At 40.2% G+C, this 26,900-nt stretch overlaps 1 protein-coding gene across 2 annotated transcripts in view; it reads left to right on the forward strand.

Annotated features, from left to right (window-relative positions):
• Window positions 1–26,900, forward strand: part of trpm7 (transient receptor potential cation channel, subfamily M, member 7) — a 181,894-nt gene that overhangs the window by 122,889 nt on the left and 32,105 nt on the right. Inside the window, exons 21-30 of one of the 2 annotated variants that reach the window (XM_060853075.1) lie at window positions 610–861; window positions 2,017–2,191; window positions 3,628–3,760; window positions 4,827–5,014; window positions 5,604–5,736; window positions 9,668–10,815; window positions 11,693–11,787; window positions 11,872–11,980; window positions 14,315–14,400; window positions 22,037–22,077. In XM_060853075.1, coding sequence (XP_060709058.1) covers window positions 610–861; window positions 2,017–2,191; window positions 3,628–3,760; window positions 4,827–5,014; window positions 5,604–5,736; window positions 9,668–10,815; window positions 11,693–11,787; window positions 11,872–11,980; window positions 14,315–14,400; window positions 22,037–22,077 — 2,360 coding nt within the window. The remainder of the gene's footprint in view (window positions 1–609; window positions 862–2,016; window positions 2,192–3,627; window positions 3,761–4,826; window positions 5,015–5,603; window positions 5,737–9,667; window positions 10,816–11,692; window positions 11,788–11,871; window positions 11,981–14,314; window positions 14,401–22,036; window positions 22,078–26,900) is intronic. The other variant, XM_060853076.1, reaches the window with a different exon arrangement.

The raw sequence follows: 26,900 nt of genomic DNA on the forward strand, positions 1-26,900 counted from the left end.
GCTGTGCTTTTCCAGCACCACACTGTCAATTCTGATCTCCATCATCACCAGTCCTCACTTTCATCTGAACCTGTAAAAGAGTTGAGTGGGTCTGGTAAATCCAAGATTAAGCGTTGGTGAGCAGATTATTATTATGTACAGCTCGATAGCACTGTGGATGACACTTTCCATCACAGTGCTGCCTATATGTTATTTGTCCTTATCCTTTATGGGACATTTTCCCAGGCAGAGCCAATGTCCATCACCCTGGCACTGGCTTATTCCTTTTGCCCCATTACCATGAGGAACTGGTCAATATATTGCTGTACCTTGATCCTCAAAGTCGCTTCCTAGGTCACTTTCCATGCCATCAAAAGTACTCTTTTGAAAACTTGGTTTGTTTACCACTTTTATCCATGTTCCCCAGCATTCCTCCCCCAGTCTCTATCATGGATTTTGGTCCATTGCTCCTTAAGGAGTAATATTTTGGTATTTCACGCTCTGCATGAATTAATTAATCATTTGTGTTCATTAGAAGTTTTCAGGTATATGATAGCCTTGTGTCATAATCTGTTGGATGTTGATTCATTGATGCAATTGTTATCATTTTGTTAATTTTTGTTTGTCTAGATCTTCATGTCAGAAGCTGGAAAGATAAGTCAGAAGATCAAAGTTTATTTCAGTGACTATTTCAACATCACTGACACGCTCGCAATTGTCTTGTTTTTTGTTGGTTTGGGGCTAAGATTTGGAACTAAGCAAGTGATGACTGCTGGGCGGATAATGTACTGCCTCAATATTATATTTTGGTATGTGCGACTTTTGGATTTCCTAGCCGTCAATCAGCATGCAGGGCCATATGTCACAATGATAGGTAAAATGGTAAGTGAATCACCTGGAAACTTGAATGATTCGCTTTGTATTTTTGTCTTTCAAATGTGAAGGTGTGAGTTCTATTGTAATTATTCTTTATAATGCAGCAAAGATGTTCATGTTATGTGATATTGGATTTTAATAGGTTTGTTCTTTTTTCTAATAATTAAAATATTGATGTGGGTGGCACAGTGGTTAGCACTGCTGCCTCACAACGCCTGAGACCTGGGTTCAATTCCCGTCTCAGGCGACTGACTGTGTGGAGTTTTCACGTTCTCCCTGTGTCTGCGTGGGTTTCCTCCGGGTGCTCCGGTTTCCTCCCACAGTCCAAAGATGTGCAGGTCAGGTGAATTGGCCATGTTAAATTGCCCGTAGTGTTAGGTAAGGGGTAAATGTAGGGGTATGGATGGGTTGCGCTTCGGTGGGTCGGTGTGGACTTGTTGGGCCGAAGGGCCTGTTTCCACACTGTAAGTAATCTAATCTAATCTGATGTGGATCTTTTTACTCTAAGATATCGAGAGTCAATACTATATTGGAGTGTATTTTCGCAAACCTTAAGAATTTTGGAGATATGTGGTAGCATTGCAACAATTGCTTTTTAATTTTAGATCGATTGCAAGAGTCGCAGATAAGTTCTAGAACTTGACTGAGAGAAAGGCTTGCAATCCTAAATTATATCTTTTTGAAATTTGAACTTTACAATTCGCTGAAATAATTCACTTTTTTAACTTGAAGACCTCATCTCATTTAATGGGATATATGCCACAAGAATAGTGAGATATTTGTCATTCCCCAAAGTGAATTGCCACCTTCAATCCTTCCATAGTGGAGGAAAGTATTGACTGTAATGGAGAGAGAAAAGAAAGAGGAAAGTTACATGTGCAGTTGCTGATTAGAAAATGGCACCAAAGATGATCCTGAGTGTACTTTGATGCAAGAACATCAAAAAGGGGAGAAGCAAAGTTTATACTAACATAAACTTTAATATTATTTTAAAATAAAAACTCAAGTTAATTATATTTTTTACAAAGAATTTTATATTACATGCATCTTTTAGTGATTGGTATCATTCAGCATTTTTGCAATGTAATAGTATCAGTTACCATTACCATGCTTTTGCACAATTATTTTGAACTTTGATTTTTTTAATCTCTTGAATTCTAGGTGGCAAACATGTTTTATATTGTGGTTATTATGGCAGTGGTCTTACTCAGCTTTGGCGTTCCAAGGAAAGCAATCCTTTACCCAGCCGAGTCTGCATCCTGGGAACTAGCTAGAGATATAGTCTTCCAGCCTTATTGGATGATATATGGTGAAGTATATGCATATGAAATTGATCGTAAGTAACCTTTTGACAATATCTGAATATCTGGAAATGTGCAGGAATAATCTCCATCTTCAAAATTCTCCACTCAATGTAACTTGTCCTAAAAGAAATAATGGAGGCAACATGCCAAGCAGGTGTATCAAAATATTGTGATACCATAGATGCTTCATGCCAAACATAGTCTCATATTGTTGGGTCTTGTAAAGCTCCAAGAACAAGAATCATTGAGTCTGTTAACTTATTTTCCGCTAACTTGTCTTTGATCCTTCCAATGAACCTCTTATTGCCAACAAATTGGCGCAAAGTGTGAAATCTCTTCTTAGATGTGCGTTAATGTAACATCAATAAACATGCTCTCCAGGGTTGTGTACATTTCTCAGCAAACTGATAATGACATGAGATAAATTAAATCAACAACTTAATTAAAAAATAGTCATTACACAAATTCTCCTAGGCCAGAACGTGAACCTGATGGTAATATTCAGTCCAAAGTAACAATGAAAAATAATTCTAGAGTGAGCAGAGTTTTAAAAAATGACCAAAGGCATTAGCATTCAAGGCAAAGGCACGCAAATAATAATTTTATGCTAGTTGTGCTTTTGCGGTTCAACCTTTTGTGCTGATCCATGAAATTTCATACTTCAAAACAGTCCAGTATTTAATCTAAGGGTAATTAGGGGTAGCCCACATGAATGAAAAATGCAAGATGGTTCAAGACATCAAACTTTACAGGTTTTCTCAGTTAGTTCATTGTGTGCATAAAGAACAGCTGGACTTTGTTTCCTGCAATATTCAAGCAAGGTGGATAATGAAGCAATACTAATTTCACTGTCACTGAACATGTATCCAGGTGGTTCAGAGGACTTGGAACTACTTCACCTCTTGGGACCCAAATGCTTCAGGATGTGTATCTGTATCCATATGGTCTAAGTTCACACAAACCTGGGAATGCATCGAGACAATCATCATATTATCACAAACTGTAGTGCAGCTTGCATTTGGGGCTCTACCACCATTCAACGGAAATCCTGGGTAGATGGCAGTCTCAGGCTTAATGCACTTCATTCCCACCCCTGACATAGGGTATCCATCACTCAAGGACTTAGTCCAAAGCTTTCCACCTAAGAGTCTAAGTTCTCTGACTAGTCCTTGTAAAAAAGTTTTAGAGATAAAAACTTTTGTTAATCTGATTTATTACACTGAATGTTGGGTAATGTTCAGTATTATTTTGTCACCTAAAACTGTAATTGACCTCATCTCCGCAGTAAAGAATATAATGATGGTAAGAAGATGTATTCCTTGCAATTTGTTTTGAAGTGCGCAATTATAAATCTCACAACAGTCCATATAGCCATCTGCCTCTTGAATTGTTTGAAAGATTGCTCTTATTAAAATGTCAGGAATCTCTCCATAAAACACTTTATTGATCATTCTCTCTTTTCATAAAGCCTGTGCCAATAACACTGAAGATGGTGCAAAGCAGCGTTGTGTCATTGGATCATGGATAACGCCATTTTTACAAGCTGTCTACCTCTTTGTACAGTATATCCTCATGGTGAATCTTCTAATTGCATTTTTTAAGTGAGTACTTTCTTCCATCCATAATAAAAATCTGTGCATTCTGATGTAATTTCTTTCTCCTGTGAATTTGCATGTCTACCTTTGCTCACTCCCATTACAATGTGGATGTGTTGCATAATCAGAAACGCTCCTCCCTCCTTGTAGCAGAACCACCACAGCCAATAGGCAGGCCTTTGATATTTGTTTTAGAAATTTCTTCACTCAAATGGTTGTGAACCTTCAAAATTCACTATTCGAGAGTGTTGTTGAAATTAATTTAGTATGTTCAGGAGACGGAATGATTTATTTTAGGTTAAGGGTGTTGAGGGATATGATTTTGATGGATTTGAAGCGCAGGGTTAGCATGATCTTGTTGAATGGCAGAGTCCTCAAACAGCCAAACGGCCTCCTCCAGCTCCTATTCCTGCAGCCTGCCATTGGCAACCATGTTTCAGTTGCCATGGTTCTATTCCCTCTCATATCCTTCGGAAATGCCTTTATCTTTCTACCTCTTCAACACATACTCACATGGCCCTTGTTTGACTAAGTTTTTGGTCCCATCTCCTTCACTGTCCATGTTTCATGTGTGTCTGAAATGTTTTGTTATGACATGGGAACAGCTGCTTGATGAACTGCAAACTTCGGCGCAATACAAACTGATCTTTACTTTTGGGTTAAAAAACCCAAGGTTTAGCAAAAATGACAGCCAAATCAATAAATGAGAGATCAGTTTGGTTGACTAAAGCTTGATCAAATGGATGAATTTAAGAAAATTCTCGAACAATGTGGTAGAATTTCAAATAGTTGGAACTAGCAGCCGAAGGCACAGGCACCATTTATGTGAGGAGAGGGGAAGGCAGCATCTGGTTTTGGGGTCCATAAACTAAAACTAACATTTACTTCAGATTTGAACATGACCTAAGATTTAACCCTTTTAATGACAAGGAGCTGCTTTTGGAATCATGTTCCATTAAACTTTTCCAAATGCTTTCTGATCATAAACATCTCAGATATTTAAATAGCCTTAACTTGTAATGTGGAAAATTACAGTAAGTTGTGGAAAATAATTTATTTTCTTGTTTTTCAGCAATGTGTATTTCCAAGTGAAGGCCATTTCAAACATTGTGTGGAAATATCAACGGTACCACTTTATCATGGCATATCATGAAAAACCTGTTCTCCCACCACCCCTCATCATTCTCAGTCACTTCGCTTTATTGATCTCTCGTGTTTGCCGAAGAGGAAGAAAACATGATCGAGGGCAAGGAGGCCCAAGTAAGGATGATCTTCTGAATCTTGCAGAAGTTGGTGTTTGTGTTTTATTACAAACTTTGTTGGTGTCGTTATTTAATATTCTGGGAGTACAATAATTTCGACAATTTACCTAAGGTACCTCGGGCTCGTATAATAAATCCTGGCACAGTTTTACTGTTTGTTTTGCTTTGTTGCCTATTTAGTTGTTCTTGCAGTGTTGGATATGGACTGGTCACACTGCCTTGCTCAAAATCCCTTGTCAGCAAAATTTTGTTTTTAATTTGAAGTTTGGAGTTTTTCCTGCTTCTCTCTCTCTCACAGACAAAGGCACAGGTAGAGAAACAAACTTTTTAATTACTAACTCCAACCATCAAAGTTAAAAATCACACAACACCAGATTATAGTCCAACAGGTTTATTTGGAAGCATGAGATTTTGGAGCTAACCTTCAATTAAGGCTAGCATTCTAAATTTGTTGACAAGGTCTCCAATTCAAATAGCATTGAATTTTGAAGACTTCTAAATTAAAAGTTCTGCTACTTCAAAGTCAGAATTTGTATTTAACTTTGGAAATCCTACAGACCTAATCTGCCAAAACCTGTTTATTTCAGAACTGTTTGTAAGTGAGGATGATCAGAAAAAATTGCATGACTTTGAAGAGCAATGTGTGGAGAAGTACTTCCATGAGAAAGAGGATCGTTTTCATTCTGGGAGTGAAGAACGCATTCGGCTGACTTCAGAAAGGTAAAGATTTTAATTTTCTAGAACCTTAGTATCACTTATAACAATAATGGGAAATATGAACTTAGGTTTTGGTCTAGATTAATTATGTGTAAAGTTATCAGATTTCAAATCTCCATCGAAACTGAATCATTTTGAAAGTGCAATTGCTTATAACAGTTTTGGCTGACAACAAGTGCTCAAAACAGCAATGAGATTCATAGTCAGTTAGAACTGGCAGAAGAGAATTTAATGTCTGATCTGATGGTCAAAATTTACAATGCAGAAATGGAACATTGTCGAATAGTTTAATTGGAGCTTCATAAAAAGTTGTATATAATTGGTGTTTATGAGTTGAAATATAATCTTGATGTCAGTGTTTCTTTGCTGAGAGCAACTATACCTCACTAATATGGATAATGCAGTACTTGAACTTTTTCTGAAATGGTTTGTGATGTACTTGGAGAAGACATTAAAGATTGAAAGTAGGACCCTATAATTTAAATACTGTTTTGTGGGTCTGGGTGGGATGCTCTTTAGAGGGTTGGTGTGAACTCAATTAGCCAAATGACCTGCTTCCATGCTGTAGGGATTTTGTTATTCTAATAATTGAGCTGGTCAGGTCCTAAAGAACGTAGTTGCTAGACTGAGTCTGCAGCAGGTGGTGAGCAAACCAACAAGGTGGAAAAACATACTTGACCTCATCCTTAACAATCTGGCAGCTGCTGATGCATCAGTCCATGACAGTATCAGTAAGAGTGACCACCACACAGTCCTTGTGGAGACGAAGTCCCACCTTCACATTAAGGATATTGCCCATTGTGTTGTGCGGCACTATCATTGCGCTAAATGCGGCAGACTTTGAACAGATCTAGCAATTCAAGACTGGGTATCCATAAGGCAATGTGGGTCAAAAACAGTGGCAGAATAGTGCTTCAGTACAATCTGTAACCTCATGGCTCCCCATACTCTCTGCTTAACCATCACCATCAAGTCAGGGGATCAACCCTGGTTCAGTGGAGAGTGCAAGAGGGTATGCCAGGAGCAGCACCAGGCATACCTAAAAATGAGGTGTCAACCTGGTGAAGCTATCACCAAACAGGAGCTAAGGGATCTCACAACTAACAGATCAGTTCTAAGCTCTGTAGTCATGCCACGTCCGGTTGTGAATAGTGATGGATATTCAACAACTCACTGGAGGAGGAGGCTCCGCAAAAATCCACATCCTCAATGATGGAAGAACCAGCACATCAATGTAAAAGTTAAGGCTGAAGCATTTTCAGCTGGAAGTGCCAAGTGGATGGTCCCCAGCATTACACAAACCAGACTTCAGCCAATTCAATTCACTCCATGTGACATCAAGAAACAATTAGAGGCACTGGATACTGCAAATGCTACTGGCCCTGGTAACATTCTGGCAATAGTACTGAAGACTTGTGCTCCAGAACTTCCAGTACAGTTACAACATTGGCATCTACCTGACAATGTGGAAAATTGCCCAGATACGTCCTGTGCATAAATAGCCAGACAAATTCAACTCTGCTAATTACCACCCCATCAGTCTACTCTCGATTATCAGTAAAGTGATCGAAGGTGTCATCAACAATGCTATCAAACAGCGCCTGCTCAGTAATGCCCAGTTTAGCTTCTCTAGGGTCACTCCACTCCTGACCTCATTACACCCTTCATTCAAACATGGACAAAAGAGCTGAATTCCAGAGGTGAAGTGCAAGTGACAGCCATTGATATCAAGGCTGTATTCAACAGAGTGTGGCATCTAGGAGCACTTGCAAAACTGGAATCAGTTGGTATCAGGGGCAAACTCTCCAGTGAATGGAATCATACCTGGCACATAGAAAGATGCCTGTGGTTGTTGGAAGTCAGTCAGCTCAGTTCCACGACATCTCTGCAGGAGTTCCTCAAGGTAGTGTTCTCACCCAGCCATCTTCAGCTCCTTTATCAATGACCCTTCCTCCAGCATAAGGTCAGAAATGTGGATGTTTGTCAATGATTGCACAATGTTCAGCATCTTTCATGACTCCTCAGATACTCAAGCAGCCCATGTTGAAATACAACAATATATGGACAATATGCAGGCTTGGGCTGACATGGTAAATAACATTCATGCTACAAATGCCTAGCTATGACCATCACCAATAAGAGACAATCTACCCACTGGTCCTCGACATTCAATGGTGTTACCATCACTGAATCCTCCAGTATCAAGAGTTTGGACGTCAACATTAACTAGATGCCCAACTGGACTCTCCACGTTAACACAATGACTACAAGAGCAGGTCAGAAGGTAGGAATAGTGCATTGAGTAACTCACCACCTGACTTCCCAAAGTCTGTCCACCATCTACAAGGCACAAGTCAGAAGTGTGCTGGGATACTCCCCACTTGCCTTGATGGGTGCAGCTCCAACAACACTCAAGAAGCTTGACACCGTCCAGAACAAAGCAACCCGCATGATTGGCACCACATCCACAAACATTCACGCTCTCCTCCACCAACACTCAGCAGCAGCAGTGTGTACTATCTACAAGATACACTGCAGAAACTCATCATAGATCCTCAGACAGCACCTCCCAAGCCCGTGACTGTTTTCATGTAGAAGGACAAGGGCAGCAGATATATGGGAACACTATCATCTGCAAGTTCTTCTCCAAGTCACTCGCCATCCTGACATGGAAACATATCGCTGTTCCTTCATCATCACGAGATCAAAATCTTGGAATTCCTTCCCTAATGGCATTGTGGTTCAACCCACAGCAGTGGACAGCAGCTATACAAGAAAGCAGCTCACCACCGCCTTCTCAAGGGCCCCTGGGGTCATGCAATAAATTCTGACCAGCCAGTGATGCCCACATCCCACAAATGAATGAAAAAAAGAATTGGGTACAGCGTGGAACATGACCATTCAATCAGTTTTATCCCATGTTGAATCTAAAAGCTCGTCATCTGCTCCCTGCTTTTTAGCTCCAGCTCTGTCATTCTCCAATTCCCTTTTGAAAGTTCACATTCAGGAGTGCATTTTAGATATGGTTCTTATGTGTTACACTTGATATTTCATGGATAGTGCCGCAGAGAGCTGAATGTTTAATTATTAAGATTTCTGGACATTGCAATTTGTGTGAAGTAGCAGTAAAGCAAACAGTACACTTGGTTGAATTCAAGTCTTCAAAGGATGTCCCCAAGCTCCTGTCAAGCCACATTTAGAATCTTGCAAATCTTTTTGGGTGCTGCAACAAGAGGCATTTTTCTCCAGCCAAACATTAGGAAACTCAAAGCATAGAGCCTCATGCCTTCGCCTGAATCTGCACCCTCAGTTCCCACCACTGTCTCTACTTCAATCAGATTGTATCTGTAGTTTCCTGTTACACAACAAATTAAACATTTGAGATTGTATCATAAATGACAGCTGCTTCTACCCTTGTAACATTTGGTTAATGCCTATCATAACCCATCGACTGTTGAAACCATTATGATTTGTTGCCCCCAAACTCGACTATTCTAGTCTTACCCTTACAAGCTACCTACACTTCGCTCTTTCTCGTGATGTTCAGTTCACCTAAGATTCTTCTCTCTCTTCACCCATTTTTCTTTCTCTGTCTACCTCCACCACAATCCCCCACTTCCTCCTTCACCCACCCCCGCCCAAAACATTTCTTTTGCCTTTGCTGTCAGTTGTTTAAATCCCTTAATACTCTAGCACATTTTCACCTCCATGATGTCGTCCAGTCCATCTTGGATCATGTTCTGTCTCGCTAACTCTGCCTTTATGTATCCCATTACATTTTCTGATTATGTACCTCAAGCATCTTTTGAAGCTTGTATTTCTATGGTAAGGGTATAATTGTAATAGTTAGGTCTGAAATTAGCAACATTCAGCAATAATTTATTTAGTTCATTTTGAAGTCGTTGAGTTAACCTTTCTTTCTCTTTCTTTTTAGAGTTGAAAATATGTCCATCCAGTTAAAAGAAGTAGGTGACCGTGTAAATTATATAAAGCGTTCATTACAAACGTTGGATGGCCAGATTGGGCACTTGCAGGACCTGTCTGCCCTTACAGTGGATACTTTGAAAGCACTGACTGCTCAGAAAGCTTCAGAAGCCACAAAGATGCACAATGAAATTACTCGCGAGCTGAGCATTTCAAGAAATCTGGGAGATAATCTTTCAGATGCTCCAGTTAAAACTTCTCTTAAAAAGAAGCACAGCATTGGAACATATTTGGGCTCCTCTTTTTCTCAGCGAGGGATGGACACTGGTGATTCTGTATGTGCTGATGGTTCTCTTCAAGATTACATTAATGTTTCCCAAAGAGAGATGTTATGCAGGAAGTATGGCCCAGATTTTCTTCCCGGCTCACAGAGGAATGAACTGAATGTTCAAGAGGCTGGTTCCTCGGTCTGTGCCTTATTACAAAATGCGGCATCTCCCTCTGAACTTCACATGGGGCTGGGGAAGACCCAATCTCTGACCAGTGATCAAAAACCAGGAAAGTCATTCCACAGCATACCAAATCTCTCGTCCCCAGCTGCCAAATTTTTTGTTAGTACCCCATCTCAACCAAGTGGTACAAGCCAACTGGAGCTTGTAGCTGACTCAGTCGACACAGTTAAAACTGGTATAGATGCCGATGGCAGTTCTGTTGAATTTGGGGCATTTGTTGGTAAGTATAGTGAAGTTGTTTGTGCTTTACCTGAAGACATTTGCTGCTGTCCTTCTCATCCTGCTTGCAGCTTCTGTTGCCACGCTAGCACCACAGCTTGCTTTGAAACTGAAGGATATCTCAACCACGCATTCATTGACACTGAGAGTAGCACAGACACTGACTACAGTCATGACCGAAGCACTGAATATAGTCCGAGCACTACGCATTACTTTGAGAACGACTATGAAAAGAGAGAACCTCTGCGCACAGGAGACTTTACTTCGGCCATCATATCCAGTAAAGAAACCTATGAACAATCCAGAAAAGGTCAAAGAGATTTGGACAGTCACTTCATACAGGCTATCGAATTACGAGGTCAACATATTAATATTGGGAACTGTTCAGGACTGCTGAATGATCTGTGGAACAAAACCAAAATGAGAGGTTTGAGCTCCTGTACCACTGTAACTTTGCGGGACTTCTGCTGGTTGCAGGTGACTTCACTGTTGGTGCATTGCTTGGGCCTCTCCTTGGTTTTATTTGCCCTTCTCCTTCTGCTGTATCTTGGTTGCAACAAAAAGGCACCACTGCTGTGTTTTTTTCCCCCTAGCTTTGTAACATTTTATGATATCTACTCCAATGTCTCCGATTTTACCTCTGCACGATACTTGGTTTTCAGCCATTTTGAACTGAATCATACTTTAATTGTCTAATTGTCCTTTCTAAGATTGTGACAGTTAGATGGATCGTAATCAAAATTTAATAAAGTCCCTGAAAGCGTTTTGTTTTAAATTCCAAAACAAGCTTCAAATTTAACTTTTAAATTTGCATCTTCAATACTTAATTTCTTATTGCAATCAGTGATGGGAAAGCACAGAGATACATTATCTAATGTCTTGATTTGTAGTGTTTTTTAAACGAATTTTCCTGGCTTTACTTTTGCCATCTAAAAGCTGTCAAGAAGTTGTGCATCATCAATTATTAGAAGTTGGAAACATGTCATATTTAATTCAGTCTTTTTGATGTTAATAGAAACTCCAGTTAAGTTTAGTTGAAAATGATTAGTTGATTGGACCACATGCATTCAGAATATTACATTTTTAAACCAGTAACTTTGAAGTTCTTTTATTACCATTTGTGAAATGACATTAACAGCTCCAACTATTTTACAGTCTATTGTGTCTGTTATTGGGAATATGGCTTGTGAGGTCAGATCAGAAACATTTCAAAATTGCACGAATATTACTAACATATTGCACTGTCAGTTTGTTAGGATCTGTGAAATAAATTTTGAGTTAATCTAAATGCATTTCTACTTCAGGCCACAAGGACAACCTGGAACTCCCAAAGTCAGGGACAAGGGAAGCAATAAAGTCGAAAGAGCAGAAATCAACGAAGGGAGTTGTTCATGATTTGGTATTTTGTGCAAAGTGTATTTTCTCTCCTTTTCCAATATTATGTTTCCTTGAAATGTATACTAATGCCTCATGTCTTTACTAGGGAGTTCATCGTGGTGATCGTCATTTGAGAGCTGTGAATTCTTACGCTGGATTTGCTGACCTTCGTGGCAATCATTTGACTTCAGGGGCACCTGTTCAGGCAGTTTCTTGTAAGTTTTCAATTCTTCGGGGTGAATTGCCATGTACAGTGGAGTCCTATACAGATAGATCCAATTTGTAATTAGAAACACTGCCTTAACCTTGAATTTTAAATAATTTGGATTATTATGAAGTAAGATTGGGGTCAGCAGTTTCATGCTTCATGTTTTTGCAGCCAAGAGTTAAATATGGATCAAACTAAACTGCAAGTAGTGTCACTGTGAATCAGTGTAACACGAGAGCACAGGAGCACCAATTTCCCTAAAGTGGCAGCTCCTGATCTCCACCTACCATCTGTATTTGTAACATTTGAAGTCACTCCAGTCTACATTTCATTTGTTCCATACTGGTTGAAGCATGCGGTCAAACTTCAAAAACAGGTCTTTTTCCATTCCATAGTATGCAAGTCAGAGGATTAGCAATAAGTACATACTGTCTGCTTTTATCTGTTGTTTAATCAATCAAAATTAATGATCAGGCCAAATGAGCAATCTCCTAATGTGACCGACCTGCTCAATTTCCTCAGGATGTGAATTTAGTCAGTCTGCTTTACTAATGTACCAATGACAGCACTTCAATATTTCCTTCAAGGCAATGATAACTTACCTTAGCTTCCAAACTTTAAAAACAAGCCTGTCACCTGTTTATAAATAGACTGTTCCAAAAAATAAGTCTCCTCTGAGCCGTTCTGTCTGCTGCCAATCTGGGCTTTGTAGTTTGAATGTAGACGTAACCTTCAGACTCCAATTCAGTATTAATCAACCTCGCTTGTTGAAAGGTAGATTCATTGAATACGCAATCCTTTTCTGATGCCAGACATTCCAAAATCTATTTTGTTCAGCAGCAAGGTTGAGAGTGAGATCAAGTTTAGTCGTCTTGGAGTAGAAAGAGTACTTCACATCAACATTCTGGCTCTTTATATAAAATACTCCAGATTGAACATTGAACTTTGCAATTGAACAGCACTGAAGTGTCTCATGTACTGTAGCAGGTAGGTAGATTTTTAACAAATGGACCCAGAAAAATTATCTATCCCTTTGTGCAAATTAGTGGCTGAAATTTGATTTTTTAAAAAGTGATTTTGCATATGAGCTGCTTAACAATTGATCCATGTTTATGAATGGTTCAGTATTCTTGTTAAAATATTTAGTTAGCATTTGTGCCCATTACTGGGGTATGCAAGGTGTTCTGTGTTTTACCTTGTACAGTGCTGAGAAAATTCAATTTGGTTTGATTTTGAAAAAGGTTGCTGAAGTGTTTTGATATTTGAACTTTAATTAGCATGTGAAGTCCTTGGATAAGTGCCACCTTATTTAAACATTTGGGTCTTCTGATTTTTCCTCCAAATTTTAACAATGAGGATATCCTCATGGTAGTATTGAATACTGCAAGTTTGCAGATGACACAAAGATTGGTGGAGTAGCATAAGGGACTGTCAGAGAATACAGGAGGATATAGATAGACTGGAGAGTTGGACGGAAAAGTGGCAGATGGCTTTCAATCCAGACAAATGTGAGGTGATACATTTAGGTAAGTCTAATTCTAGAGCGAATTATACAGTGAATGGAAGAGCCTTGGGAAAAGCTGATGGGCAGAGAGATCTGGGAGTGCAGGTCCATTGTACCCTGAAGGTTGCTGCACAGGTGGATGAAATGTTCAAGAAGGTATATGGTATGCTTGCGTTCGTCGGACGGGTTATTGAGTGTAAGAGCTGGCAGGTCATGTTAAAATTGTACAAGACATTGGTTCGGCCGCATTTAGGATACTGTGTACAGTTCTGGTTGCTACATTACCAAAAGGATGTGAACGCTTTGGAGAGGGTGCAGAGAAGGTTTACGAGGATGTTGCCTGGTATGGAAGGTGCGAGCTATGAAGAGAGTAGGTTAGGTTTATTTTCATTAGAAAAAAAGAGATTGAGGGGGGACCTGTTTGAGGTTTACAGAATCATGAAGGGTATAGACAGGGTGGATAGAGACAAGCTTTTTCCCAGGGTGAAGGATTCAATAACCAGAGGTCATGCTTTCAAGGTGAGAGGTGGAAAGTTTAAGGGGGATACACATGGCAAGTACTTCACGCAGAGGGTGGTGGGCGTTTGGAACGCTTTGCCAGCAGAGGTGGTAGATTCATTTAAGATGCGTCTGGATATATGCATGAGTAGGTGGGGAGCAAAGGGATGCAGATGCTTAGGAATTGACCGACAGGTTCAGAAAGTGCATTTGGATCGGCTCAGGCTTGAAGGGTCGAAGGTCCTGTTTCTGGGTTGTAAATTTTCTTTGTTCTTTGCTCTTATAAAAAGCAGAGTCTGAGTGTGAATTGCAATTTGCTTTTTTTTTGTTTTCCCTCAGTGCAAGATAGAACTCTTAAAGACTGGATCAGGGCGTCAGCTGAAGATGTAACATTTCATCGAGAGGATTCAAAGGCTTCCCTGCTGGTCAGTCTGATTTTGAGATTGTTATCAAGCAATGTGATGATTATTATCTGTTTTTTTCATTCCTAGAACGTGGATGTCACTCGCAAAATCATTATTTCTCATCACTAGTAATATTGTAGAATTGGAAATCAGCTGCCTACTTAAAGTGTTGCAGATTGAAGCTTTTCATATTGCTCTTGTCCAATCAAGTAGATCATTTTGAAGGTGGTTTAAGGGTCGAGCACGTTGCTGGGAGTCTGTCTCAGGGACCAGAGTGTGGGGTAAACCAATTTTAATTAGTTTGTTGAATTCCGATTCCACAGTGGGATTTGAACTCTCATCATTATTCTCGACCTTTGGATCACAACTGTTGTAATATGTTCATTAATGATTTTTGTGCATATTATGTTTTACCTAGTGGAAAATATATTCTGTGAATGTCTACTTAAGGTGAAATACAGGATAACACTGCATACTAGTTGCATAATTAAAATTAACTGTTATGGCCTGTTATTTTGAGGAGGCTCAATGGATAGCCTACTTAATTTCACCCTAACTGCATTTCTATCTCTTTTACCCTCATGTTTACCCAGTTTCTCTTTAAATGTACATGTGCTATTCACGTTAACTACCCATGACTGCGAAGTCAGCAGGCTCACACTGAGTGAAGAAGTCTCTCCTGAATTCTTTAGTGGATTTTGGTAATGACTATAGATGAGTCCTGGTTTTGGATTTTAAAGAAAACATTGTCGGAAGGAAAAGTTATTTCTTCCTAGTTGCTAAAAAAAATTTCAAATGTTTAAGTACAAGAAGAAGAATCCTACAAAAAGCTGACAAGCCTGCAAATGATATGGCACTCAGATGAATAGATAATATAGTCTAAATACCATTTGTTGTTCCCAAGATTCATTACTGTACTATGACAGAATGAATGATGGAATATGATGGAAACCTGTTCTCCTGATCTGGTCTGGCTTACAGACCACTCGAGACCCAGAGCAATGTCACTAACATGGCTGAGCAAGCCACTTCAGCTTAAGAGCAATTAATGATGGATTGGCACTCAAATATATAGATGCACAAAATACTGCGGATGCTAGAATCTCAAATAAACAGAAAATGCTGGAGAAATTCAGCTATTCCAGAAGTATCTGTTGTGAGCAAAACATAGTTAATGTTTCAAGTCCAAAATGATTTCTTCAGAACTGGAAAACCCCTTTTTTGGAGGTGCCCAGACCCTATGTTAACCTGTGATAATGCATAAGGTTCAGGCAGCTAAGAACAGAACGGGGCCTGGAGGAATATCGGGAGAGTAGGACCAGTCTTAAACGAGGAATCAAGTGGGCTCAAGGGGGTCATGAAATAACTTCAGCAAGCAGAATTAAGGAGAATCCCAAAGCATTTTATTCTTATATAAGAAACAAGCGGGTAACTAGAGAAAAGATTGGTCCACTAAAGGATAATGAAGGAAGGCTGTGTGTCGAACCTGAGAGAATGGGTGAGATTCTGAATGATTACTTTGTATCCGTGTTCCTCTCCTCAGTGAACATGATGAATCTTGAGATTAGAGATAGAAGTTTGATTAGTCAGGATCACGTTGACATAAGTAGGGAAGATGTGTTGGGTAGGCTAAAGGTTATTAAGGTGGACAAGTCCCCAGGACTGGATGGGATCTATCCCAGGTTGCTAAGGGAAGCAAAAGAGGAAACAGCTGGGGCCTTGACAGATATCTTTGTGGTATCCTTAAATACAGGTGAGGTGCCTGAGGACTGGAAGGTTGCTCATGTTGTCCCCCTGTACAAGGAGGGTAGTAGGGATATTCTGGGTAACGACAGACCAGTGAGCCTGACGTCAGTGGTGGGAAAGTTGCTAGAGAAGGTACTGAGGGATAGGATCTATTTATATTTAGAAAAGAATGGGCTTATCAGTGATAGGCAACATGGTTTTGTGCGGGGGCGATCCTACCTTACCGACTTAATAGAGTTCTTTGAGGAAGTGACCAAGTTGGTCGATGAAGGAAGGGCTGTTGATGTCATATACGTGTAAGGCATTTGATGAGGTTCCCCATGGTAAACTAATGGAGAAAGTGAAGTCACATGGTGTGCAGGGTGTTCTGGCTAGGTGGATAAAGAACTGGTTGAGCAACAGGAGACAGAGAGTAGTAGTTGAAGGGAGTTTCTCGAAATGGAGAAAGGTGACCAGTTGTGTTCCACAGGGGTCAGTGTTGGGGCCACTGTTGTTTGTAATATACATAAATGATCTGGAAGAGGGCACTGTTGGTATGATCAGCAAGTTTGCAGATGACACGAAGATTGGTGGAGCAGCAGAAAGCATAAGGGACTGTCAGAGAATACAGGAGGATATAGATAAACTGGAGAGGTGGACAGAAAAATGGCCGATGGATTTCAATCCAGACAAATGTGAGGTGATACATTTTGGGAAGTCTAATTCTAGAGCGAATTATACAATGAATGGAAGAGCTTGGGGAAAAGCTGATGGGCAGAGAGATCTGGGAGTGCAGGTCCACTGTACCCTGAAAGTTGCTGCACAGGTGGATAGAGTGGTCAAGAAGGCACGTAGTATGCTTGCCTTCGTCGGACGGGTTATTGGGTGTAAGAGCTGGCATGTCATGTTAAATTGTACAAGACATTGGTTCGGCCGCATTTAGAATATTGTGTTCAGTTCTGGTTGCCACATTCCCAAAAGGATGTGGACACTTTGGAGAGGGTGCAGAGAAGATTTATGAGGATGTTCCCTGGTATGGAAGGTGCTAGCTATGAAGAGAGGTTGAGTAGGTTAGGTTTATTTTCATTAGAAAAAAGGAAATTGAGGGGGGACCTGATTGAGGTTTACAAAATCATGAAGGGTATAGACAGGGTGGATAGAGATAAGCTTTTTCCCAGGGTGTAGGATTCAGTAACGAGAGGTCACGCTTTCAAGGTGAGAGGTGAAACGTTTAAGGGGGATACACACGGCAAGTACTTCACACAGAGGGTGGTGGGTGTTTGGAACGTGTTGCTAGCAGAGGTGGTAGAGGCAGACACAGTAGATTCATTTAAGATGCGTCTGGACAGATGCATGAATATGTGGAGAGCGGAGGGATACAGATGCTTAGGAATTGACCTAGGTTTAGACATTAGATTTGGATCGTCTCAGGCTCGGAGGGCCGAAGGGCCTGTTCCTGGGCTGTAAACTTTCTTCTCTGTTCTTTATATTCTGAGCTGCTTGAAAGTGAGTATAGGGATGTACTATTAAGCTCAACTCATATGTAAAGTTTCAGAATGGTGAGTATCATGGTTGTTGTGAATAAAATGGGTGACAAAAACCAACCAAAGCACAATGAGAATTATATTTCAGATTGAAGGGAGGATAGTCGTGTTAGTATCATCCTACTCACTCCCACCGCTGCCTGGGAGGTAAGTTAATTGTTTAAAAGCTTACCTTGTGGGAGGAATGGCCTCAACTTTCGAAACAGCAGCAGTGGGAGCAAAGATCGGGGCTGCAGGGAAGGTAAAATTAATCCTATAAAAGCTTAACTCGTGTGTAGGCAGATCGCACGCTAAGCATGGATGGCCGAGTAAACGAGAGAATATATTTGGGCGGTTGCTTTACCGGAAACACTACTAAGGTAGTGTCTCCCATTCATCATCCTCCTCTAACCAGACAAAAAGGTCCTGAGTGCCGATTTGGTAAGGTAACTAGTTTTTTTTATATATAGACTGGGAATTTAGAACAGTGGGAATAGATGGTAGGGCAGTTGAATGTTCCTTCAGTAGAATGTGAGAGGTAAGAGTCACCAGTGTTCATGCTAACTGCATCTGCGGGAAGTGCACCCAACTCAAGCTCCTCGGAAACTGCATGAGGGAACTGGAGCTGGATGAACTTTGGATCATTCAGGAGGCGGAGGGGGTTATTGAGAGGAGTTACAGGGAAGTAGTCACACCTCCGGTACAGGAAAATGGTAGACGGATTGCAGTCGGGGGACAGAAAGGGAACAGGCAGACAGTGCAGGGACCCCCTGTGGCCATACCCCTCAATAACAAGTATACCATTTTGGATACTGCTGGGAGTGGTGCAATTTACCAGGGGTACAGGTCTCTGACACTGAGTCCATCCCTGTTGCTCAGAAGGGAGGTGGGTAGATGTGCAAAGCATTAGTCATTGGGGACTCCATAGTTAAGGGGACAGATAGGAGACGCTGTGGAGAAAAGAGAGATTTGCAGTTGGTATGTTGCCTCCCAGGTGCTAGGGTTTGTGAAGTTTCGGATTGTGTTTTCAGAATCCTTGAGGAGGAGGGGATAGCCCCATGTCGTGGTCAACTTCAGCATCAACGACATAAGTAAAAAAAGGATGGAGATGTAAAGCAGTAATTCAGGGAGCTGGGGTGGAAGCTTAGAGCTGGAACAAAGAGTTCTTATCTCTGTTGCTCGCGCCACATGGTAGTGAGGTGAAGAATAGGGAAAGAGAGGAGTTGAACACGTGGCTACAGGAATGCTGCATGAGGGAGGGATTCAGATACCTGAATAATTGGGGCTCATTTCTGTAGCCCTTTGAAAAGTTCCAGAGATATCGAAGAAGGGATTGCAAAGATGATTCTAGATCGGAGCGAAAGTAACAGAGTTGTTGTTGTGGGGGCCTTAACTTTCCAAATAATAACTGGGAATGCTATAGTTTGAGTAGTTTAGAAGGGTCAGTTTTTGTCCAGTGTGCAGGATTGTTGACGAGTTATTTTTTTCACCTCAAACCTTGATTAGATGTGTTTCTCAGCTCTGGTTGACTGCAATCAAGTATATTACTCAGTTGCTTAAGAAACTTTGTTAGCGAAGCGCTGATCGACAAATTATTCCTTGATTCTCACAAAAGTGTTTTGCCTTTGCTTCAACTCTTTGCTGCAACCTTATCTAAACCAGTTTTGATTCCAAAACAAGGATTGGTTATGGAATATTTTGGATATCTTGAAAATGTGCACTGCTAGAGAAATTGAAATTGCTGCCTTCTATAGTGTGACTGCTGTGAAGTTGAGCCCCTTTAAAAATTTGAGAGTTCAATTTAGATGTACAAATTTGCATGATACAGCCAAAAAATTGCCAAGAACAATTGAAAAATAATTTGTTCAGTACTTTGAAATACATTAAGAACAATGTATAATTTTAAGTTCATTTCATGTTGTGTGTGTGAAGAAGGGGGAAATGTGGGTTTTAGTATTCTCAAGAGCTTGATGCTGAGGAGTCTAGAACCTTGTTTGCATGTATCTTAAAGGTTTTACGGCCTTGAAGTGAAGAGATGGTATCAAATAATTCAGTGCATTAAAAGATATGCAAGAGAAAACTTGTTGCCTAGCAGCAGAGGTGAGCAAATGCAAGGTCTTGCACTTTGGCAAAAAGAATAAAAGCATAGACTACTTCCTAAATGGTGAGAAAATTAGTAAAGCCAAAGTACAAAGGGATCTGGGAGTGCTAGTCGAGGATTCTCTAAAGGTAAATATGCAGGTTGAGTCCATGATTAAGAAAACGAATGCAATGTTGTCACTTATCTCAAGAGGTTTGGAATATAAAAGCAGAGATGTGCTTCTGAGACTTTATAAAGCTCTGGTTAGGCCCCATTTGGAGTACTGTGTCCAGTTTTGGTCCCCACACCTCAGGAAGGACATACTGGCACTGGAACGTGTCCAGCGGAGATTCACACGGATGATCCCTGGAATGGTAGGTCTAACATACGAGGAACGGCTGAGGATCCTGGGATTGTATTCATTGGAGTTTAGAAGATTAAGGGGAGACTTAATAGAGACGTACAAGATAATACATGGCTTGGAAAGGGTGGACGCTAGGAAATTGTTTCCATTAGGCGAGGAGACTAGGACCAATGAACACAGCCTTAGAATTAGAGGGGGTCAATTCAGAACAGAAATGCGGAGACATTTCTTCAGCCAGAGAGTGGTGGGCCTGTGGAATTCATTGCCGCAGAGTGCAGTGGCGGCCGGGACGCTAAATGTCTTCAAGGCAGAGATTGATAGATTCTTGTTGTCTCGAGGAATTAAGGGCTACGGGGAGAACGCTGGTAAGTGGAGTTGAAATGCCCATCAGCCATGATTGAATGGCGGAGTGGACTCGATGGGCCGAATGGCCTTACTTCCACTCCTATGTCTTATGGTTTTAGGGCTCTGCGGCGCATGACAATCTGGAAACCAGTCAGTTATATTAGGGTTCATTGTCATGGAGGCAAGCCAGCTGTGAACTTTGTTAAAAGAACTTAATAGTGAATTTGGTTTGCAGTTTGTTTTGGATATCATGAGAGAGATACCAGCTGAAGAAAACAACATCCAATAAATGCACAGAAAGTTGCTGGTAGCAGCTGTGCCAGCTGATTAAGAAGCATTAGAGTAGTGGGAACAGGGCATAGTAAGCCATGGACCAAGTGCAGCTAAATTGGATTAGTGTAGCTTGGTATTTGTTGGTCAGCGTAAACAGGTGAGCTGAAGGGCCTGTTTCTGTGCTGTATGAGGTTTGAGTGTTTGTAAGGAAATTACTGGGTTTAAAAGGGGGCGAAGTCATTTTAACCTTAAGTGTGGAAATTCAACCACACTATTGGCATCACTCTGCATTGCAAATCTGTTGTCTAACCAACTGAATTAGTTGATGTTTAAAGGTGTTTTGAGAACCTGAACCTTTTGCTGATGTTTGTAATAACATCTTTCCAACTTTATCTAGTGCAGTATTGTTCATTCAGATAAAAGCAAAATGCTGCAGATGTAGAGATATGTATATTTTCTTTTAAAAATCGGTGCTGGAGAAATGCAACAGGTCTGGCAGTTTTTTGAAACTCCGAAGAAGAAACATTGGATTTGATTTGGATAGGCAAGTGAGTAGGAAAGGTTTCAAAGGATATGAGCCAATCACAGGCAAGTGGGACTGCTTTAGTTTGGGTCACCTGTTCAGCATGGACGAGTTGGACCAAAGGGTCTGTTTCTGTGTCATATGACTATGAAGCGTTAACTCCGTTTCTTTCTCCACAGATGCCAGCAGACCTATTGACTTTCTCTAGCACTTTGATCATCTTGTTCATGTTTTTTCTTGTTTAAACAATGTTTTATTGTTTGTGGTAAAAGTATAATGCAGACGTTTGTGAGTGTGTTGCCTCCTCAGTATAAAAAGAAACAAGGTTAGGATCTACCAAGCCATGTTTCTGTCTGGAATCTGACTTGTCCAGTACTGACATCAGCTGAGATTGTAACAGCGTTGAGTGGCAGTGCTTTACAGAAATTATATTCAGACAGGAAAGCAAACATCTAATCTCGTAAACACTGCATTCTTGCTTGCAAGTTTCAACAAGAAGTTGAAAAATGAACTAACATACAAAGTGCTGAAACAGTCTGCAGATAAAGCAGCTTTGGTAGAGAAAATATTCATTTTACAGCTTTGGTGAAAGATTACCCAGAAATATATTTCAGATGAACTTTTAAACAAAGAAGAGGGAAGGGAAATAACAAAAGGAAGATGCCTCTGATTGCTTTGGTTTATGTTTATTCTTCCAGATTTCTGATTTTGTGATTGACTTTTTGTTATCATGTAAGCTTTACACCACATGTGAACAAGGTTCTAAAGAAAACACAACGGTAACATATTTGTATATAACATGAACATGCTTTTTCTATTTGTAGAACCGTCTTGAAGACAGACAAATTGCAACCAGTTGTCAAATGTAAGTGAATGCAATGGTAATTTGTAGTAGTGTACATCATTGACTGGATTTACCTTTTATAGTTATAACTTATAATTTTACTTTACAATTTGAATTCACCCAGATGTACTGCAATGGTCCCTATTTACCATCTAAATGAATTTCTTATCCTGACCTGATGACTGCATTAATAACACTGAACATTTCTGTTTGCTGACATGCGACATTTAACACTTATTTTGTTGATAGCTTGAACATTGAACAGAATTTTTAGAAGATGACTCGGAGGCTAATAGTTTGAAAAGTGAGAATATAAGAGAAAGCTTGCCAGAAATGTAAAAATAAACGCAAGGGTTTATAGGAATATTTGAAAAATAAATGAGCATTGGTCCTACAGTGCATGCGAATGGATAATTAACAATGGAAAATAAGGAGGCTGATGGACTTAATCCTGCGACAATAAAGAAATAGGTATGGGATAGTTGATGCACTGATATTAATTTTCCAAAAGTCCTTAGACATGGGAAAGGTCCCAGGATATTGGAAGTAGCATATGTAACTTTATTCAAAAAAGCTGGAAGAAGGAAACTATTTTCAAGTTAGCTTAACATCTGTTTGGGAATGTGCTTTCTATTTTAGTGGAAATGGCAAGGTGCTTAGAAAAAAAATGAAGGTAATTAGGTAGAGTCAACATGATTTTGTGAAGAGGAAATCATGTTTACCCAATCAATTGCAGTTCTTTAACAAATTAACATGTGCTATGGATAAAATGTGAATGTCCTTTATTACTTAAAAGGTTTCAAGAAGGCATCTGATAAAGTGCTACATCAAAAGTTATGTGGAAAATAAGCACTCATGGTTAGAGGCAGCCTGTTGGCATGTTACAAGATTGGCTGGCTAACCGGAAGAAGAGAGTTCGCATAAATTGGTCTTTTTCAAGTTGACAAGATGTAACAAGTAGTATATCACAGGGACCAGTGCTAAGACCTCAACTGTTTACAATTTTTATAAATAACCTGTAAGAAGAGATGGACGGATTGGCTGTCAATTTATGAAACAAATGTGGGTAGGAAAGTTAGTTATGAAGCAGTCATGAGGAGGCATCAAAAGGTATAGATTAAGTGAGCAGACAAAGAAGCAATAAATGAAGTATAACATGAGAAAGTATGATATGGTGCAATTTGGCAGGGAGAATGCAAAAGAAACATTATCACATGGTGTGAGATACAGAGGGGTTTGAATGTCCTTGTGCATGAATTTCAAAAGGCTAGTGTGCAGGTACAGCAATTACAAAAACTAATAGAATATTGCTGTCACAGCACACTGGAACCGTGCACTGGAAATCAAACCCCATATTCCTGCAGTCATCACAAATGTGAAAAGATTTAGCCATGTTATCTAAACTGTCCAATTTATCTGACCGCCAAACCCAAATTTAAAGTAAACGCTCAGGTTTTCATACTTAGCAAAGAAACAACTGTTTGTTGAAATTTGATTTTAACCAGTGGCAGGCAAGAAATACAAATTAGTAATTTATAACTTTTCTCCTTTTTAAAAAAAATCCCACAGAGGTACAAACATACAAAGAAACAAGACAAGACCCAATTGTTATGGGTGGGGAAGAAATAAAAAAAAGTGTCAGTGAAGCACAGTCTGGCACTGTCTAGACGACAAATGTCGATCAGATGTTTTCTGTCCATTCCCTTCTGGTTAATCTGAATTTTCTGTTGAGGATCCAAGCTTGTGAACATATCAGTTCTCAATTTTTGTTTCATTGATCGAATTTGCCCCTCAGTGTGTTTGCTGGTTTTCCCTCTTGCCTTTCAAGAAGGGAATTTGCAGAAAGAGAGAGAGAGCAGGAAAGTAACGTGCTACTTGGGATTTTCTTTTGACTTTGCCAGTCATAGAAGGGCAAGAGTGAGATGTTTGCTCCTTCAAGCTGTATTGTCCCAACACAAAGCTGTAGCTACTTGCTCAATCAAAAAATTGTTACCATGGTGAGTGCTCCGAAACACGCACAACTGCTCCTGGGTGAAAAACCAGTCAAACATTTGTCACTGGGCAAATGTCTGTGAGACACACACTTAGAACTGAGGACTCTAACCTTCTTCGTCATTGCTTGAACAAAGCAACATTGTAGATACGAAATGCAATGAGCTCTGTTTGCCTTTTTTTAAAACACAGAAATGTTTTCCAAAGTCCCTGGGTCCAAAGCAGTAATTTTTCATACTTTCACAGCCTACAGCATAAACATAGTCTTTGCAATCTTCAGTGGATTTGAATGCAGAAGGGAGGCAGGTATGCTTCAGTTGTGACCACATCTGGAGTACCATATACAGTATTGGTTAACTTGTTTAAAAACGGATACAGGGAGGCAGTTATGAAGAATGGCTTAAATCAGTTGGAGTTCAGAGGAGTAAAAGGTGACTTGTTTGAAACATAAAATCATGAAGGACTGTGATGTTAGATATGATTAGGATGTTATCTTCTATGGGAGAATGTAGATGTAGGAATTATTGTTTAAAAATAAGGAGTCACTTGATTGAGGTGATTTATTTCTTCCCCTCAGGGTGGTGAATCTTTGAAACACTCTGAATAGGCAGTAGAAGTAGTGTCTTGGAATATTTTTAAGACAGAACATAGATTTTTGTTAAGGAAAGGGGTGAAAAGCTATCCGGACTCAGCAGGAATGTAAATTTGAGATTACAATCAGATCATCGATAATCTCATTAAATGATGAGTAGACTCAGGAGGCTGAATGACTTATTCTTGTTTCTTGCATAATTTAGTTATTAGGGCTATGCTGTTTAACACTGTAAATGAGAAGTTCTATCATTTCAGGGAAAATAATTGATCCAAGCCAGATTTAGTTTTCTTAATTGTAGTATTTTCTGTAATCATGCTTGAAGAATTGAAATTAAAAATACATTTTCATCCCCAGATCAGAATCTGTAATTTTATTGATACAGCATGTGTTCATGAAAATACTTCAATCTGACATCATGTGCTGCACCTACACAGCACAAATACTCACTTTCAAGTTGAACAGAATTTGTTATAATCAGTTTCTGATAGTCATAGAGATGTACAGCGTGGAAACAGACTCTTTGGTCCAACCCATCCATGCAGACCAGATATTCCAACCCAATCTAGTCCCACCTGCCAGCACCCGGCCCAATCCCTCCAAACCCTTCCTATTCATATACCCATCCAGATGCCTCTTGAATGTTGCAATTGAACTAGCGTCCATCATTTCCTCTGGCAGCTCATTCCATACATGTACCACTCTCTGCGTGAAAATGTTGTCCCTTCGGTCTCTTTTACATCTTTTCCCCCCTCACCCTAAACCTATGCCCTCTAGTTCTGGACTCCCTGACCCCAGAGAAATGACTTTGCCTATTTACCCTATCCATGCCCCTCATAATTTTGTTATCCTCTATAAGGTCACCCCTCAGCCACCGACGCTTCAGGGAAAACAGCCCCAGCCTGTTCAGCCTCTCCCTGTAGCTCAAATCCTCCAACCCTGGCAACATCCTTGTAAATCTTTTCTGAACCCTTTCAAGTTTCACAACATCTTTCCGATAGGAAGGAGACCAGAAGTGCATGTAATGTTCCAACAGTGGCCTAACCAATGTCCTGTACAGCCGCAACATGACCTCCCAACTCCTGTACCCAATACTTATTGCAGGAGACAAACCTAGATGACGCAGAACATTTTAAACTGCAGCAGAATGGGTCTGACTGGGTTTATTTCTCATCTTTAAATGCCAGGAATAGGGGATTAGCCGTACTTGTTTGGAAGAATTTTCCATCTAAGTTGTTCGTGTATTAAAGACACACACACAACATGTGTAATTCTTAAAACATCGATAAATAGGGAAGAATATGGGATCTTAAATGTTTACTGTCCCCCAGCCCACCCTCTTGGTCTCCTGGTAGACGCACTTTCTAAATTGATGAGTCTTGCATCTTGCCATGATTATAGCGGGGGGATTTTAATTGTCTAATAGATCCTACGGTAGACAGATTGCCTAAAGGCCCCCCTGATATCATTATCACGATCTAAGCAACTAAGGGATTTGTGTGTTGAACTAGGACTGGTGGATGTCTTGAGATACCTTCACCCTACAGGCAGAGATTTTGTGTTCTTTTTCCAATCTGCACAAATGTCATATCAGGATTGATCTCTTGACTTCCGCAGCGCATTTAAGCTCATTGATATCATGTGCAATTGACAACGTTACTGTTTCTGATCATACCCCAATGTACTTGATAGTCAAGAATAAGGATACTGTACTAGGTTCGGGGTGCTGGTGAATGAATCCCTGCATTCTTAAGGATAGCAGTTTATTGAGTACTTTTCCAATGAATTCAGGGATTTTCTGACATTAATTCAGGCTCGACCAGTAATCCCTCCATTCTCTGGGAAACTGCTCAAGCCTATGCCAGGGATTAATTGTTTCCTATTTTGCCAGTAAGAAACGGCAGAAGGGTGAGCAGCAACGCTTGCTCGAAACATGGTTGAAGGCAGCTGAGAAGGCATACTTTGATACGCCCTTGCTGGCTAAATTACAGAGGATCACAGCACTCCGGTCCACATTGAACTCCATGCTCGCACGGACAGCTATAAAGGAGCTTACTTTTGCAAAACAAATGTTTGAGCATGGTGACAAACAGGGAAGTACTTAGCATATCTTGCCAGGAAAAGGAGTGCTCCTCAAGCCACCACCTTGATCAGGGAAGATATTGGAAACCTTGCCAGTGATTTTGAAAGGATTAACGCGGCATTTTGGAAATTTGCTCTGAACTGTACTGGTCTGAAAGTTGTGAAGGTGAATGGGCTA

The sequence above is a fragment of the Hemiscyllium ocellatum genome, chromosome 39 (assembly GCF_020745735.1).
Source record: "Hemiscyllium ocellatum isolate sHemOce1 chromosome 39, sHemOce1.pat.X.cur, whole genome shotgun sequence".
Classification (NCBI taxonomy): Eukaryota; Metazoa; Chordata; class Chondrichthyes; order Orectolobiformes; family Hemiscylliidae; genus Hemiscyllium; species Hemiscyllium ocellatum.